The 19,044-nt window shown below is 46.2% G+C and overlaps 1 protein-coding gene across 3 annotated transcripts in view; it reads right to left on the reverse strand.

Annotated features, from left to right (window-relative positions):
- BCAR3 (BCAR3 adaptor protein, NSP family member) overlaps positions 1 to 19,044 on the reverse strand; it is a 110,817-nt gene that overhangs the window by 23,286 nt on the left and 68,487 nt on the right. For all 3 annotated transcript variants that reach the window (XM_079147758.1, XM_079147759.1, XM_079147760.1), the window contains one exon: positions 396 to 524. In XM_079147758.1, the coding sequence (XP_079003884.1) occupies positions 396 to 524 (129 nt within the window). The remainder of the gene's footprint in view (positions 1 to 395; positions 525 to 19,044) is intronic.

Consider the following 19,044-nt stretch of genomic DNA (forward strand, 5'->3'; position numbering starts at 1 on the left):
CCCCCTCCCCTGAAGCTAAGCTACCACCTTAAACCGGAGGCAGTTTCCAAAGGGCAGGAGGTTGTGGCCGCTGGCCAAGAGTTCAATCATCTGAGCCACAGCCCGGCGGTCTGTTCTCCTTCAGGTTGTTGCCCCTTGGCTGCAACCTGCTGCTGACTTGTGTGGACAGCCCACAGGAACGCCAGCTTTTCCTGCATACACTTATTGGGCACGTGGAAATGTACTTTGGGTTACTGACCTTCGCTCTTCCCAACGTCTCCCTAGGGGAGTCTAAGTCACATCACTATGGTATTGGCTTTTGGCTGAACAGAGGCTTTTTTCCCACAGGATCCTGGGGTGGGACCCTGCAGGGCCAGGAGGAGAACAGCTGGCGGGCTGAGGAGACAAGCAGGTACCTGTCGGGGGATGCGGCCGTGGTACCAGGCATGGCTGCGCAGGTCCTCACTGCTCAGCAGCAGCTCCTCCTCCAGTTCCTTCTTCAGCCGCTCGGGGGTCTTGTCCATGATGTGCCTCTCCTTGGAGAACTGCAACATAGAGCCCACAGTGACCTCCCTCTGGCTGGGCCTACCCAGGCCATGCCAGCTGGAGACAGCATCCGCCTTGCTGGTCCTCTGCTGTGCTAAGCAAACTCCTGCATACCCGAGGCTATGTTCAGGCAGGGAGCCTGCATAATGATTACAATTCACTGTGACCTTTCACTTTTCCAGCCACAAGCAGGTAATAAAATTTTCACTTGCACACGGGGACTATGGTAGGACAGTGTGTCGAAGCAGCAGTGGGCTGGGCGGAAGGGGCTAGGGTGAGAGATGCATGAGACAGCAAGGCCCAGCTCGGCCAGCCTGCTCTCTTCCCAAGGGAAGCTTCCTCATGCTCCTTTAGAATTGCCCCAGTGTGGAGCAGGGAAGGTCCACAGTTCCCGACTGGCCTTTGACCCCGGGCCTCTGGGACACTGAAGTCCAAAGTAAAGTCTGTGGAGCTGACAACAATGGCCTTAAATTCTTCACTACATGCAAACTCAAGTTGAGGAACTGTGTTAGTCTTTGGAAACTTGCAGGGTACTTGGACAGAGCAATTTTCTATCTGTTGACTCTTAACAGAAGTCTGAGTTTAGATTTTGTATAACTTTGCAATATGATTTTTTCCAATAAATTGTTTCATTTTTCTGACAGACTGGAAATAGAAACTGAAACATAAACTGGTCTTTCACCTCAGATAGTCTGAGGCCACCACTCAGCAGCCACGGCAGGAAGCTGGGGGTGGGTGACATGGGCTCCAGATTTAATTAGAATCACACCCACTTACAACCTGTGGACTGAACTTGGTCTCCTGCCTGGTTCCCAGCAAATAAGGCTCAGGGGCCCCTGGCTTGTCAGGTGAGAAGGAAAGGCCATCTCCCTCTGTTCTCCCAAGTTCCCCAGCTTGTCCCACATGCCACAGACTTATACCTCATCATAGGTGAGAATCTCGGTGAGAACCCCAAATCCTTCATCAAAAAACCAAAAACAGACTTGGTGGTTTATGACTGGACTCTCAGGCTCTAGTGTTGCTGAGCATGTGGCCCTTGATGGGTGCTGGCTGAGGAATGACTCAGGGGCTGATTTCAGGGTGGGGCTCTGCTCTGGAATTGCTCACTTCTCCCCCACCCTTCTCTCAGGGCAGGCAGAAATGTCAAGTGGGGAGTGTCTGATGAACGGAATTTACATCCGAGAGATGCCAGGCTGACTGTCCTGATGCGGGGGACTTCCTATAGCCATGTCTGGCACTGTTTGCTCCCATCATTAATTATGCACAGCTACATCTGAAGACCTGAGTACAGAACATAGGTTGTCAACTGATCGTCACTTCCTGTATGCCTTGCCTCCAGCTAGGTCAGAAACCCATTTACCTCTGCCCTTGAGCTGTGCCTGAATACATCGGATACTTACTGCATGAACAGTGCCCCAGGAGGAGGAACTCCCATGACTTTTCTCAGTTATGGGGGTTCTACCCTTCTCTTGAAGTATTCAATGTCCTATTTTAGTTGGGCCTGTTGACATTCAACCAAAAGATGACATTTCTTAATCTCTGTCCTATAGGAAAATGTGGCCCATGTCTAAGGAAGGGTTTTCACTGCAGAGATGGTGTGACTTTGGGGTTAGATGTGATGGCTGCGGCCTTGACACCATGCTGGACCATGAGGAGGAAGCTACAGCCTTGGAATGGTGGGTCCCTAGTAACCACAGGGCTAACAAGCCAGCCCTGGATCACTGGCCCCAGGTTGCGCCATGATCAATTTTCATTAAGCCTGTGATTTGGGGTGTCTGTCAAGGTGGCTGATTAAGTCCTAACTGATATTGTGGCCCAAGCCCCTCTCTAGCCACCCTAACAGGCAGTCTGTGTGCCTCACACAGCCCTGGGCCTCTTTTAGTTCTGAGCTCTGAAAATGGAGAGATACACATATATAGTAGGTCTTACATAATCCTTCAATGAAATTTTATTTGCTCACATACAAAAAGCTATTCCCCTATTTATTTTTGCATTCTCCATCCTCCCTGATGCCCCAGCATCCAGGTCACTTTTTCCTCTCCAGCCCCTGCTCAGCATCCATGTTAACAATAATTTTTTTTTTTAAGCATTTTTTATGCAACAATGTTTCACTCCAGGCTTTGAGATCATAATGTTTTACACTTGTTACCAAAAATATAAATCTCTTATTACTTCTATCCTGACTCCTTAGAGGAAAATCCACAACTGCTGCCCACCCCCCCGACTCTTGCCCGGACCCTGGAGAGGGTGCTATAGGGTGCAATAGGAGTCAGGGGACTATCTCTAGCATCTATACTTGGGGAGGGGGGTTACAGAGATTGACCCCCCCAAATGGAGGACTTAAAAAAACATGCCCTTAGTCACCCATATCATTTGTGAAAAGTTAGGAGGTTGGTTATACAATTGCCTACGCTTGAATTTTACAAGGGAAGGTGAAGTAGAGAGTGGGGGAAGGAGGGAGAGAAGGAATGTAAGGGAGGTTGGTCCCGAGTGAGCCAGTGATGACAAAGGGCTTTTCATTCCAGGCCAGCAAGGGCTGGTCTAATACATTCAGAAGAGCAGGTTTGCTGCTGAAGCCTCTGCATCAGCAGAGATGTGGGCACTGTCTCCCAGACAATTCAGGGAGGAAGGCCAGGGTCCCTACACACGGCCACCTCTGGATTAAACAGTGGTTATGTGGAGGGGGTGGCTGCTTTCTAGAACTTTTACTTCCTGTTTTAATTCTTAACACTATTTTAATGTGTTTCCCAACTGCCTGTACTGTATGAGACCTTGATCTTGCCAAGTATGATTTTGCCACTATACAAATGAACTTAAAAAAAAAAAAACAAAAACTTATAAATATATTTTTTAGTTGTAGGTGGACACAATACCTTTATTTTATTTTTAGGTGCTGCTGAGGATCGAACCCAGGGCCTGATGCCAGGAGAGCACACTACCACTGAACCACAACCCCAGCCCCAACATAAGAACTTTGATGGGCTGTAAACCCCATGGTTGGTGAGGGGTGAGCATATAAGAAGTTTAGGCAAAATGTATCTATTTATATTTGAGACCTTGTGATTGGTAGTTGTGCTCCTTGGTAACAAGAAATGAGATTCCCGGTTCCTGAAATGGGTCACAAGTGTCTGAGACATTTGGCAGAATTCTGTCGGCTTCCCCCAAATCCCCTGATTTCTTGGTGACAGTGTACCCTTTGCTTTGCTGCTGCCCTATGGGAGGAATTTGAATTTTTCCCTGAAATGCAACTATTTCACTCAGGGTTTAGGCTAATTTTATAGGTCTTGGCTACAAAGCGAATTCTAGCAATTTAAGGTAACACTCGGCACCTCTACCCTCAGCAAAGGCTTCATCCCAACTGTGTGGTCTCTCGCTGATCTACATTCTGAAAGATTCTACTAATGCTGTGGTTGGATATGAGGTGTCCCTGCAAAAGCTCATGTGAGAGACAATGCAAGAAGATTTAGAAGAGAAATGATTGGATTATGAGAGCCTTAACTCAATCAGTGAGTTAATTCCCCATGGGATTAACTGAGTGGTAACTGAAGGTGGGTAGAGTGTGGCTGGAGGAGGTGGGTCCCTGGGGACAAGCCTTTGGGGCATATATTCTGTGTCTGGAGAAAGGAGTCTGTCTCTGCTTCCTGATAATCATGTGTTGCTTCCCTCTTCCATACTCTTTGGTCATGATGTTCTGCTTCACCTCGAGCTCTGAGGAATGGAACCAGCCTCCTATGGACTGAGACCTCTGAAACTGTGAGCCCTCAAACAAACTTTTCCTGCCCTACAATTGTTCTGGTCAGAGTCCTTTAGTAGCAGCAGTAAAAAGGATGACTAGAACAACTAAAGTCCTAAGACTCCTCTTGCTCTTCCTTAGACTACATTTCTGTTGGAAGGGTAGAAGAGATAAGTATTTACACACGTAATAGTCACATGGATTGATATTATCTGCATAGGCTAGAATTGGGCACTAAAAGAGACGGCACCTGCACGGCATCATCCAGGAAATTAAGAGTGCAAGAGTACCTCATTCAAATCTGCCCATTCCTGGAGCCTCTTCTCTTAGCACGAATGTTCTGATCTGTCACATTTGTTTCTGTAGATGTCTTCTGAATTCAGTGTGCCTCAAAGACTGCCTGGACCCAACGCACCCTCAATCACTCTGACAGCATAGGACAGCGGTGCAGTAATGCCCAGGACAGCTTCGCTGCACTTGTGGGCAGATTACACTGAACGCAGACGCAGGGCTCCCTGCCCTGTGGACTGCATGCTCTTCAACTGGTGGGCGGGAAGAGACAGCGGGAAAACTCATGAATAACCAATTTCTCACGCAAACGCCACGAATACTAACAATGACCATATTAGAGTAGCACGACTTTTTCTCCAAGCTGATTCTCTCTATCTTGTGCCCTGAATTTGAACCTCGTTCCTAGAAGGTGAGTTTGATTCCTCATTTTCTCACATTCTTATCTGGAGAGGAAGAGCTGGAGGCCAGGAGAGGAGGAGGAGAGACAGGGGTGGGCTTTCTCTATCCCAGCACAGGCTCCAGCCATCCTGAACTCCACCCCACACGGCAGCTGTGGGCTCAACCTCCGGAGGAAGGGAAGCTGCTCAGCTCTGAATCCAGAACACTGCCCACAGGTCTTGCCACTTCCTTCTAGGGACCACAACCACCCACTTACAGAACAAGGACGCAGGTAGGAGCCATGTCTTCTACCCCGAGGCTTGCCTGAATTTGGCCCACGCGGCACCTGTCCTCATGTGATAGATCACAGTCAACCTGCTTAAAAGTCCTTTTGTGGGCGTAGGGGAGGCACAAGAAGAGGTGGCATATATTGGGTAGTAAGTATATAAGAAGCAGGGGTAGTACTCCTGTATCATGGCTACCACTCACATGACTCCTCTTCTACCATTGCATTTTAGTCCCAGTCATAAGCATTGGGGTCTGAGATTAAACATAGGTAAGCTGATGGAGATTCAGGGGGTGGTAGCTGAGGCCCACACTTGGTCAATGGAATCAAAGGTTAGAAAATGCATATATTACTGTAATTGAGGTTCTTCATGAAAATCTGGGTCTAGCTGTATCTTTCTCATCACCAGCATTTTAATAACCTTGATATCAACAGGCATTACAGCACAGTGTTTAAGAGCTCGGGCCAGCTAGCCACCGTGATCCATAGGCTACTGTGCCATGGAACAGCTGTGTGGCTTTGGGCAAGTGATATTAACTCTCCATGGAGCCTCAGGCTTCCTATCTGAAAAACAGGGATAATAATTTGTCATATGAGGCTAATAAGGATTAAATGGGTAGATATCTATAAAACATTTGGAACATACCCTGGAGGTAGTCAGCACTAATGTTAACTGTCATTAACAGACATATCAGGATGCTACTAATCTGATTTTATAAAATAGATGAGTTGGGGTGTGGCTCAGTGGTAGGGCACCTGCCTAGTGTGCACAAGGCCCTGGTTTCCATCCCCTTACCACTGCTACAACTCAGCAACCCCCCGCCCCACCCCTGCCTCCAAAGCACACTTCACATTCAAGGTCTGATGCAGGAAGCACAGTGAGGCTGGGGTTAGGGAGAGAAGTGAGGAATGCAGTCTGGTGCTCGCTTGAAAACCCAGCAGCTGCCTGCCACAGGCTCCTTTCCTCCTGAGAGGTAACACCCATGATCCAGTTCTGTGACCAGGACTGGTACTAGCTTGCCAGGGCTGGCTCTGTAAACCATGAGTGTCACTCTGAATCTGGAAGGAACATCTCTGCAGCCCCACACACCCCAGCGAGTCTGGTCTTGACAGGCTGGAATAGCTAGAGCCCAGGAGATGGCTGGAAAACACATTCTGGAGGCACAGAGCCAGCTCCGCAGACGTGCTGGGAACCTCGATTAACTCGGAAACCCGCGTTTCAATGGCTCTCCAAGGAAGAGAAAGCTGTTCCGGCCTGGGAGGAACAGAGCACAGGGTCTCCTGTGTGAGCATCAGAGCCTGCATTTCTAATTAGGCACAACAATAGGCCTGGATGTGCAGGAGATGGGTGTTCCTAAGCCAGGCACGAGGGCAGGGTGCACAGGCATCTGTCAGAAATTCTCAGAGGATGCTGCTGATGCTCATTTGCTTGCAGGAGACAGGAGAATTAGAAAAACATGGCATCTGCATTATAATTAATATTTGTTTTACTCTATCCCTGCCTGTTAGAAATACTTCCCATTTTCCATAGAATCTTAAGTTGTATGAGAAAGACACTGTCCCCCAGCCCATGAACTGATGCAGTTTCCAAAGGTTTAAGATGCACAGGCACAATTTCATGGTTATCGGTGTGTCCAAGCAATTTACCGGGCACCAGGCTGCCAGGGCTGGAGGAAGGCGAGGTCCTTACTTTCAAGGAGGGCACAGTCAGGCGGAAGACCATACACAAAGCAACGGTGTTAACACACCCCAGAGCTCTGGGGAGGGACCTCCTGCCTTGCTCTCTTATCCCTGTTCCCCAGCTCTGTAGCTCAAGTGAGCTATTTCATCTCTTTGTCCTTTGGTTTTCTCTTATGTCAAAATAAGAAAAGTCACTGTGGTCCAGGCGTGCTCTGGGAACAGCCTCGTGGGGGCTGGGAGGAGAAATGAGAGGCTGCAGAATCAGTTTTGGACCTTGAGGATGAAAGTTGAGAAGGGCAGGAATGGACGTTTGAGTTAAGGGAGATAAAAAGTAGCTGGGTATGGTGACAGAGAGGCTCTGGATGAGGACAGGGCTGAAGTAATGCAAAGGTGCAACCATGGGCTTGTTTTATATAAATGTGTGTATATATATATATATATATATATAATGTACTCCAGCACACTCCCTGCAGGAGAGCTCCATCTCATTCCACAAATCTGGTTCAGAGCCCACCTTCCTGGCCATTGCTGGTTGGCCCAGGACGGAGTCCCTCACCCAAGCTGGAAAAAGACACAATGTCATGAAAATGTCATGAGACTTAAAAGGTCTGAAAGTACTTCATCTCCAGGTTTCCTGTCAGAGGGACAAAAGTGGGTTGAGAGGAAAAAATCTGCACGTGCAGAGGAGCGTAGAAAAAGACAGAAGACAGCTCAGTGGCAGGAACATCCCTAAGCCTGAGCTGATTACGTTAGCCAGTAAATCCCCTGTGACCTAAGCTAGAGTGAGCTGGGTCTCTGTCACTTGTGACTAAAGCAGTCCTGATCCAGGAAGGCAGAGATCAGATGAGTGGAGTCAGCAACTGGGGGCTGAGGGTCAGATCTTTATTCTCTAGACAATGACAGTCCTTGATGGTTTCTGGCCAGGAAAAGCAACAGGTATACGAAGATGCTTCAGAGCAATCAATCTTATTGCAGTGAACAGAATGGACTGGGAGGGGCCAGGCTGGAAGCTTAAGGTAGTCTTTTGCAATGTGCTGGTGAAGCCCAAATCTCCATCTCTAGCCCAGGTCAGAGACTTAGTTGCGGTGTGACATGAAACCTGGAATCACTTTCAGCCCCACCTCCACACACACACCGAGGGGTTTCTAATGTGTAGTTTTCACTTTCTCCAGGGCTCAGATAGGTCCATGGGCATAGAGAGGCACAGACCCCCATCCTGCCCTGATCCCCCAGGGATAACTGGCAGAGGCTTGAATGATGAGGGAGATAGGCAAGGGTGACAGAGTGGGGTTCAAGAGTTCACATTGGGGGGTGGTCAAAGTTTTGAGGAACTTATTTGGGTCTGTGGAACCAAATACATTGGCCTTATTTCCAAGGGCTGTTATTTAAGAGATAAAACTCAAAGCTTTCTGCAGGAGGCAGGCATTGTCCTTTTTCATCAGTCCCCAGACTAACTTGCTACCATGTTCTGATGCAGGGCCCCCATCACAGGGCCTGTCCGTGCTCCCTGAACACACTGTCCTTTGCAGCTTTCCTCCATGAGTCTGGGTTGTAGTCCAGCAGAGACACTGACACACCTGTAGTGGTGCCAATTGTGCAGCTTGATGCAGCCCAGGTTGGAGACTGGGAAGCATCAAGAGGGAGGCGGGCAAGGCATGCAGGGCCTTGGATGTCAAGGCAAAAGAGCTGGATTTTATCTAAGGGGGTAAGAGCTGCAGGCAGGGGAGGGAAGGGTTTTAGGGGTAGGGGCCATGCCTTCTTTGCCTCTGGCTCCCGAGTCTAGCCTAGAGCCTGGCACGTGCAGGTACTCAGTCAACACCAACTGATGGGAACAGTTCTTGTGATCGATCGCCCTCTAGTTGGCAGCTTCCTTGTCACTGGACATGAAGAGGGAAGCTTGGAGACTGGTCAAGAACAAGTGACCTTGGGCATATTTTGAAGCTTCTCTAAGCTTATTGTATGTGCCTGGGGGGAATGATTCCCACTTCACATGGCCTCATGCACATGAAGCATCCAGCTCTGTACCTGGCACATAGCAGATGCTCCCTTGGAACAATGCGGAATTTGAACTTCCTTTCAAGGATGATTCTTGGCAACAAATATGGGAAGTTGCTTCTCACCAAAAAATTTTCTAACACAGATAAATAAAATCCACCAGAAAGTTTTAAATAGGTGGCCTTTGAGAAGTTAGTTCTGATGGAATTAAAAAAAAGATAGCAGTTGGAATAGCTAATTTCTACTTAGAGACACATTTGTTTATTCTCTTTACTCAGTTCAAAGTCAATAGTCCTTGGGGTTTTCGGTTGCAGTAAATGACTCTGTCTATGCAGGATGACACTGGTCACTTATAGGAAGGAAGACTTTCACCTGGTGGCGAGCACTTTGTATGTATATGTCTCAGTATCAGCAAGTACAAGCAGTTACCTCCAGGTGACTCACGTCCAGACACACAGGTGACAGTCCAGTGCAGATGCAAGAAAGTTTTGAGGTCTGCATGAAGCTGAGTTCCTTGTACTCAGATTATATTTTCTTCAGGGCTTTAGACACTTGTTGTTAATACATTTTTTAAATTGAATTTTTAAAATTGAGATGATTTTCTAGTCATTCATTCATTCATTCATTCAGTGACCAAGGCTGAAAACTAACTTAGTTGAAATAAAAAGAAGGGCACGGCACGTCTGTATACATGAAAGGAGGAGGGAAGGAGAGGGCAGGGAGGGAACACTGGAGAACATTCAGGCTGGCCACCCCTGGGCAGCTTTGTTCTAGTGAGGAGTATCTGGTCACAATGCTAGGATGGTTCTCAAACAAAAGCTTCCTTTCTTTGGTCCTGGAACAGGTATTAGATGAAGGGAGAAGTCAACAACAGTCCAGGCCCCTTGTCAAGTTGTACTGAACACCTCCACAGGTCAGGTGATTTTTAAATTTGTTTTTAAGAAATCTCATCCAGAAATTCTGATCACGAAATTATAAGTCTGCCTGGAGTTCTAGATTACCACATAAAATTGGTCTGATTTCTAAGTGAAGCTCATGTCTTTTGAGGAGCTCAGGGTGGGAAATCCCATGGGGTCATGTGGGAACTGCACCAGGTGGCCCAGGCTGGGGTAATGCAGGAGTCCAAAGCAATGGACCGTCACTCAAACCCACCAAACTCAGGCAAGACCTGCCTGACATGTACCCTAGGTCACCACTATCCCTAACAGAGATACCCCCCCCCCCCAAAAAAAAAGTGCACTTCCAATAACTATACGTAAAGCACCCTGAAGGGTACTACCTCTGGGATGACCTTTCAAGAAAATCTACCTAAAAAATGTAGTTCTCTGGAGAACTCTAAAACTCAGCCACTTTGAATCCCTGCCTTTTGACGAAGCACATATACAGGACTTATAAAGACCCAGTTAAAAGCCTGCCCAAACTGATCATGAACCCAAAGAATGAATAAATTCCAATTACCTCTGCCACTCTTAAACCTATTCACAACCAAAAAAAAAAAAAAAAAAACAAAACCAAAACAACAAAAAAACAACAATAACAACAACAAAAACCCCCAAAATCCAGTTCTCCATGTTTTAAGCCCAGAAATTTCACCCACGTCCTTGGATGTTTTAATCTGAGGTAGAAAAGAAAGAACAGGGATGTCATTTGTGGCAATTCTAAATTCTTATAAGGACACAATTACTATATTGATTCTTTTTCACCCTTTATGGACACTAGCTGGCTTCATGGCTTATCTAAAAATATTTTAATTATAATCCAAAGAAAGATATGAATTCACCCATCCTACTTTTCCATTGGGAATGAATAGGCTAGAAAAATAGTTTTTTATGCTAATGATTGAGATGAATGTCAAAGTCTTTACTTAAATAAAATATTAACTTGTAAACGAAAGTCCAAAGAGGAAAAAAAATGAAATTCAAATTTCGTATACCCTTATCTGATACACAAAGCCAAAAGGGAAGGGGCAACTGGGCATCTCTGCCTGTTCCAGCCCAGTGGATACAGAGGTAGCCTGGCCTACCAGCAGGTGGACAGTATGGTGGCCTCACATCAAGGAGGTGCTGGTCATCCATAGCTGTTGTAGATTTGTCTCTCCTTTCCTCCCTCCCTCCCCTTCCCCCACTCTCTCTGTCTCTTTTATTTATCTATTTTTGTGGTACTGGGGATTGAACCCAGGGTCTTGTGCATGCCAGGCAAGCTCTCTACCACCAAGCTAGATGCCCAGCACCCAGTAGATTTCTATAGTGGTTACAGTTGCCTGGCAGATGGCAGTAAAGCATCTGAAGGAAAAGGTGTCTTGTTCTAATTCATACAAGGCAGGCTATGGGCTAGCAGGGAGAGCCCCTGAGCTTTTCCTGATGACCTCTTTGCCTTCTCAGTGTTGAAAGATAAGCACCTCTCATTTCACTTGGACCACTGGCCTCTGAGCCTACTCATTCAGATCCTTTCACTAAAGCTCAGTAAAGTGGCCCCAGTAGGCAGCTTACTAACCTCACAAGCTCTACCCACACATATCCTGTTGGCCTAAGTTCTACAGACACATTCAGGAGGCCAGTTTTAAATCAGGAGTTTGATAGTCACTAGAGCACAGTTCCTTGGATTAAACCTTAGGCTTACTGCATGCTGACTGGGTCCTCTGCCTCCCCAGGTAGATCTGAGGGAGGTGCATCTGCGGGGCAGAAGGACTCCATGCCTGACTGTGGTCACAGTCTGAGTAGACAGGGCATTTGAAGAAAATGTGACCTATGGTACTGCTGAAATCCCCAATGTTCTGTATTTTATCTCAAGTCACTGAAAAGCTTTCTGGTCTCTTCTGAGGTGGAGAGATTTCATAAAATCTCAATAAGTGTGAATATTTGGAAACACTTCCGTTAATTTCATGCTAATGTTTAAGTACCTTGACAACATAAATCTTCTTCCAAATCCTAGAAAGAATCTCATATTCAGCAGATTCTGCAGATGGGTTGTGATGCCATTTTACTATCTTTAATTAGACTTGTGTAATTTATCACACTGTAGAGCAGATTCCCACTCCAGTGCTATTAAAAACTGATTTGTGATTTGCTGTTAAATTAAGATGCTTCATTCTCCTACTGTATGTGATTTTCCTTTTCACAGATGGATGATAATAACAGGGGCCATCAGACCTGAGGGCAGACAGGAAAATACCATTGAAGCCTCCAGAGAGCCCAAGTCCAAGAGATTTCATTGTATTCATTACCAAACCATATCAAACTCTTATCAAAAGAGGCACAGAAACCATGAATAGGAAACATGAAGAGGACATCTGTGGAACTTCTTGCTTATTGAGGTACTGAGAAATTCCCCATTAAAATTCTGCTATCAGGGTGTGCAGACTAAAGAGGCTAATTTAATTGTAATTTGTGCAGACTGGAGTTCTGAAGCAGAGTACCCCGTAAGCTGGCAGTGGTAACTTAATCCCACATCTAAACTAATTACATTAGAGTCATTCTGATAGAGTCCATGGTTTCTTTTGATGTTCGACTGCCCTGATTCTTTTTTTTGCGGTACTGGGGATCAAACTCAGGGCCTTGTGCTTGCAAGGCAAGCACTCTACCAGCTGAGCTATCTCCCCAGCCCTGCCCTGATTCTTGATCCCCACTCACTCTCTGAGCAATATCTCCTCCGTGAGTTTCCATCCTGACAGGGAAGATATAGCTTTTGGAACTAAAGTTGTATTTTGATGAAACATCAAGGGACTGAAAACTACTTCTCACCAAAGGAGACTGATTGCAGTCTGACAACTTGGAGAGAAAGGCAGTGGCAGGCCTAAGCTTCACTGAATGCAGCACCCAGTACTAACAAATGTAGCTTCTTTTCTGCCCACACTAGAGAAATTGTCTTTATCCACTCTAAGATCTCCTCCCGCCCTGATTTGGCTTGGGAGGGTTTGACCACCATGTTTCTTAGTGTCTTGACAAAGCATTATTTACCCATGGGCCACTCAGAGTTCAGCTCCAAGTGAAGGGGATCCTCACCTTTCTCTGTTAATAAACTGAAACATGAAGCGATTTCTAATAGGCCATTTGTCACCATCTTGCCCTGCTGAGAGCCCAGTGGGTACCTTCCATCTGCATCAAATGTAGATGATGACTTCCTGGAGCAGCATGTGGAGCAGACACCTAAATCATTTCCACAAGGCAGCCCTGCATTCTGATTCCTGCTCCCATGGAGAAATGAGATGTGCCCCATTTAAGGTAAAGGCCAAAGGTCACTTGTTTGCATTTAACATTTATTGGGCTAGTGAAATCATGGCTTCAAATAAAAGCTACGAACCAGTTTGACCTATAAAAACCCCTTCTAAACAACTTTGGTCTCTTTAATCAAGTGTTCAAGTGATTTCCGATAATACGTCTCACTCACACAGAGTTGGTGTATGAGTTAAACAAGATGATGCGGTGAAATGTTAATCACTGGAGTCTGGCAGTGAGATTATATTCAGTAATATTGGCACTTTGTTAACATCCACAGAAAATGGGTGGGGGGAAAGCCCAACGAAAACAAAGACTGCTCTGGCTAAGGCAGACTCTGATAAGAGGGTCTAAAGACCAGCTGACCAGAACTCAGAATGCAAGGAGATCCCAGTCAGAAATTTTGACCAATGGTAGTTTAACCTTGTTAATTCAACATCTTAATGCAAATTATGAGTGATGTGCAACATAGTTGTTCACCAAAATAGATGTCCTATTTGCCCTTCAACAAGAAAGTCATAAAATCAAAATCAATTTAAGTGTTCTCCTTCTCTTATCATGTTCAATGAATGAGATAAACTGAATCAATGAAATGCACCATAGTTGAAAGACACTGGAAGATATAACAGGAAGCAAAAACAAGATATGTCAAACACAGAGGAAAAGCCAAAGATTCAGATAAACTTCCATGCAGAGTGTGGAATAAATGACTTTTGAATTCTCTTTCTCCAAAACAGTACCATGACTAACAACTCTTAGAACTCCACTCAGGGACAAAGTACATCATGTATCAGTGCTAAGTACATAGTAGGTTTGCAGTAAAACTAAATGATTCACCATAAGATGGGTTTTGGCCAAGTATCAGCTCCACCACTTTTGATACACAACTCACTTATCACTTTAAAGGTATATGTCTCCCAGAGGAGCATAAGCCATCAGACTCAAGTTTTCTTGTTTGACAAACTTTTTACACAAACATCACACTAAATGTTATAGAAAGAAACACAGAACCAAGGGCTGGACTTAGAGGAACAAGACAACACAATACAACTCAGATCTCATGAATGCAGTGTGCCTGGGAGTTAAATAGCTACGAAAAATATTTCTGTTTCACAAGAGAAAGTATGACCAAGACCCTATATTTTCATAATTTGTTCAGACTTATGGAATTGGAGTTTAGTTGAAAATCTAGACTTCAAGTTTCCCAAAGTGTGTGCATGTGTGTATTTTTTAAACCCATGGAAATGTTTAGCCTGTAGGGAAGACTTAAGGGGAACATGAGGTCTGTGCTGAAATATATGAAGGCATGGGCTGTCATTGTTCCCAGACAATGGGTCAAATATTCTTGGTTCAACTCTCTAGAGAAAAGAAACCAGAATTTGTCCTATTTCTAGTTGTCCATTTATACCAGCTGAGTTAGCCTCAAAATAGTCAAGCTCACAATCTGAAAGGGGGGATATGCATTAATGGGCTATAATGCTCATTTAACAGCTGGAAAAGGTAGATGTTGCAAGGGCCAAGATTTTTTTACTCAAGATGGGACCTTCTATCAGTTAGACTTGTTAAAATATGGGGATGCTTGCCTTAAGGACACAGTTCACTTCCATTGCTAGAAATGTCAACCCTCTAGGAAGATTCAGCAGACAAGATGACCAATGGGAAAGCCACTGAGGAATTCCAAGCAAGAGATCTGGGGACCTGAATAAGTACCATGATGGTAGAGACAGAAAGAAGACAGATGACAGCAATATTTAGAAGGTGGTGTAGTAAAGGCTAATACATGGCACCTGAGAAGTGAACTGGGAATAGGCATGGGTGCTCCAGAAAGACGGCTGCCCCACCAAACACCCAATACAGAGACACAAGAGGGAACCAGGTCTGCGGGAGAAGAGGTAGAATCTGGGGTACTGGTGGGCCACCTGGATGGACTTGCTCACCAAGCCATGGGGTCCAGGTCTGTGGAAGTGGGCTGACTAGAGACACAGCTTGGAAATTCTCAGTGTAGAAAGGGATCCTATCTCAACTCCCATCTAAGAGATAGAACATAGACAGCATGGGAGGACAGCTGAGGAATACTGGCTTCTAAGAGGCAGGCTAGAAAGAGAAACTCAAGAAGACAGTGTAGGATCAGCCCCGAAGGACCCAGAAGAACAAGCACGGTGCAGTGTCCTGGAGGTTGAAAGAGCAGAGTTCTAAGAATGTCAACCATGCCAGGTGCAACAAAGAGTTCCAATAACATCAGAATTGGACAGCACCCACTGGACTTGGCAATGAGCACACTGCTGGTGGAGTAAAGGGGCTGAGTGGCCAATGGGACTGAGGAAATACAGACTGTCCTACCCAGTTCTTGGGTGGGGAAAGGTGGAGATCAGGAAGAAGGAATGGAAACAAGAATGACTTTTAGGATGGGAAAGACCAGAGCATGTTTATAAGCTAAGAGGAAAAGTGTTGGTAGAGAAGGAGACACTGAAGATGCCTTAAGAAGAGCCCTTGAGGAGGGGTGGCCATGGGCAGAGGTAGCTAGAAAGGCCTGGATCAGGGAGAGGGAGGCTTCATCCTTGGAGGAAGGGAGGAAGGAAGCTAGGACCATGGATAATGATGTGGAAACAACCGCAGCTCATAGGGCACTGAATGGAGACAGAAAAGATCATGTCTCATGGCCTTGGCTGCCATTATGAAGAAATAAGATCTTACTGTAAGTGTTGAAAAGGACAAGGCTTGAATAGAGAAATAAACAGGAATGAGCCAGGAAAGGACAGGCAGAACTGATGGGCTGCAGGCGCCCAGCTGAGGACCCAGGCCTAAGTGAGGAGAGATGCTGTTTAGGTTCCACACTCATCCCCACAAACCCTCATCCCACTCCTCATTCCAATGGTTAACTGATCCTCGAAGGCCCTAAAGAAAAGCCCCACTACTTCTCAGCACATGGGCCCTGTGTGTTCTGTTCACCAACCCTCTCTGGCCTCCCTCATCCTTTTACCCTCCACTTCAGCCTGAAGTTCCTGGACAGGATGCTCTTTCTCTCTTGTGCCTTTACCTACTGCTCCTACCGTATTACCTCCTCCAGAAGCTCCCTGGCTGGGGCTGGCCTGCATGTTTCTCCTGGATCTCACAATAAGCCAGGCACTTTTCCTACTTCATACCCACCACAGGTCTGGAGAGAGCTGCATGAATTCCATGCCCCATCAGACGTGGAAGGGCTCCTTCCAGTGGGAACTTCCCCTCCATCCTCAGCACTAGGAGCCCTCAGACCACATGCTACGGTGCCAGGCTGGAGACAGGAGAATCAGATGAGCTCTGAGTGGAAGCCTGATACTATTCCTCAAGTCCCTTCTCACAGAGAATCCAGGATTCGAGCTCATCAGTCCTTTGCACATAACTATTTTGATAAAAGAAAACAGGTATTGAGAGTAGACACTGGGTAGAGTTCTTGTTCAAAGAAACTGAAAGGCTGATTATAGCTCCTTCATAAGCAAGAAAAATAAGTTAGAACATTCTCGTGGACAGAGTCAGACTGCAACGGCAGCTCCTGGCGCTGTGTCAGACCCAGAAATCCATTTGAGGACAGAGATGCCACCATGGTGTCTTTTCTCTAACTAGGACACCCCAAATACCCATCAGCGAAGAGGCCCCTGTGTTGTCCTTCACATCTTTAAGCCCAGGAATAGGGCCTGAGTCCTCTGAGTACTGCTGACCTCTCTCACTGCCTGTGCATACCAGTTCTCCAGTCTCCTCTCTAGGGTTTGGCTGGTCCCTTCCCTGGAGTCCACGAGGTGCTGAACCTACTAACAAAATTTTCCCAGGGTCCCAGTCCTGCTCTGCTTCCCACTCAGGTCTCTCCAACAATAACAAGCCCTAGGCCAGGATCCAAATTCTGGGGTCTGTTGGGGAAGGGGGTGCTGGGACACAGCCTTTGTCAGGCATGTCCTTCTGATGCTGAAACCAGATCCCCACAGCTCCCGGATGCCAATGGAATGCATTTAAGACTCTTAATAAAAGCTGTGCTGCTGTAAATTTTTTTTTTTTTTTTTTTTTTTTTTTTTTTTTTTTTTTTTTTTTTTTTGGAGGTCTAGAGAGAGAAATGAGCAACCAGCAGCTGCCACGAGGAGGGGCTGAGTCACTTGGAAAGACATTTTCCACAGGCTTTTTCCACCTTGCACAGTTTGTGCTGATGGTGCATCTGCCCCATGACGAAGGCAACCAGGCCATCACCAAAGCTGGGATGTGTCACTAGTACCAGGCTGTTATGATGACCAAAGGATCAGCCACAGGATCTTCATTCCACAAGCAGAGGCAGTTGCAAATGAAACCAAGTGCCAGGGACCTGATGTTCCAGGGATGTGCCACCTCAGGCTACAATGTGGACTCAGTGGCTCCAAATACGGGAGGGAGGATTTAAAGCAAAATTAAGCTCAAAAACATGGTTTAAGATCCTCCCACCATATAACAGCACTTGATGGCTTCAAAGACAGTCAAGTCTAATATGGCAAAGTCTATGCTTTCAATCGACTGCCTTTAACCTCAGTTGCTTGTGGACAAGATGAGACCACTACCACTGGACTTAATGACTTGTTAACTGAGACTTGCTGATCTGATAATAATCCACGGCCCCAAACCCCAACCTCTCTGTTCACGTTATTTCAGAAGGCAGCTTTTCTGTGCTTGCAAGGTCATTCTGTATCTTAGACCCCTATGTCCCTCCCTACCAACACAACCTCACTGATCTTCCTCAGGATCAGCCATTGATAAGATGGAAAGTTTCAGTTCCTTTTTCCTCAACCCACAAAATTTAATCAATCATTAGAGACATGTGGAACTATAAGAGATGAGGTTCCACTGTCAGACCCCAGAATGTGGTCTACCGTGCTTCTTACCGAATTCTTTGTGTACCTTGCTAGAGACCTAACAGTGGTCCTGCCACTGGCTGCCCCCACTGCATCCCTGCCCACACCTGGCTTTCCCACATCTGTATACTTTTAGGGATGCTCCTCCCTCTACCCAGAATGTCATTTCCTCTCCATCTCTGGATAACTTCTACTAATTCTTCCAGACTCAGCAGGCTCTACATCTCCCAGGAGACCTCCCCGATCCTTACCACTCCAGCCCTGGATATGCCATGCATGTGCCTCTGGGAAGCCAGGTACCCTCTACAGAGAGCACTACCAAGTCCCTGATAAATGATGCTTTCTTTCTGTCAGTCAGTACCTATCTGTAGAAGGCCCACCAGAGCACGGCAGATCCCCAGCTGAACTCACTGACCTAAGGCCACGGCACCTAGCAAAGGCCAAACGCGTCTGAAGTGCCACAAAGAAGGATCACTAAGCTCAACTGAGGAGGCAACCAGGATGAAAATCCCTTTGGAAATCTGTCTCAGATACTTAAGAACTGGTAAGGGAAACCTGGAAGGTGGTCCTAGGTCCCATTACTTTCCTGACCATGCACCCCACCCACTAAGCCTCCTTGTGAACCTTCTGCTCTGACCAGGCCTGGTTTTCAATGCTATTGCCAACACCAGTGTATTCATCTCTGAGCAAATAGGTCTGTCACTCCCCACAGCTGGAATGCCTTCCCCCATCCCATCCTCTTCTTCATCCTCCCATCCCACATTACTAAAGAAATTAGAAAAAAAATTTAAAGGGTTGCTCCTTCTACAAAAGCCAGTCCCACATTCTCCCTGAAGTCTATCCTAGAATCGGGCTCACTCTGTTTTCTCCCCACTGCATTGCAAAATAAAGTATTTACATACACAATAGCATTTTGATTCAAGTTTCAATTGTTTTAATATGGTACAATAGGAAGAACATTATTTTGATTTCTACTCTTGGTTCCCCACTAAATGATTCCAGGCAGGTTGTTTCTCTGAGCCTTAGTTTCTCCTCTATGGAAAGGATAAACTACTGCACTGCTCAGCTCAGGAAACTTGTTCTGAGATTCTAATGGAC

Source organism: Sciurus vulgaris (genome assembly GCF_902686455.1).
Source record: "Sciurus vulgaris genome assembly, chromosome: 1".
Taxonomy (NCBI): domain Eukaryota; kingdom Metazoa; phylum Chordata; class Mammalia; order Rodentia; family Sciuridae; genus Sciurus; species Sciurus vulgaris.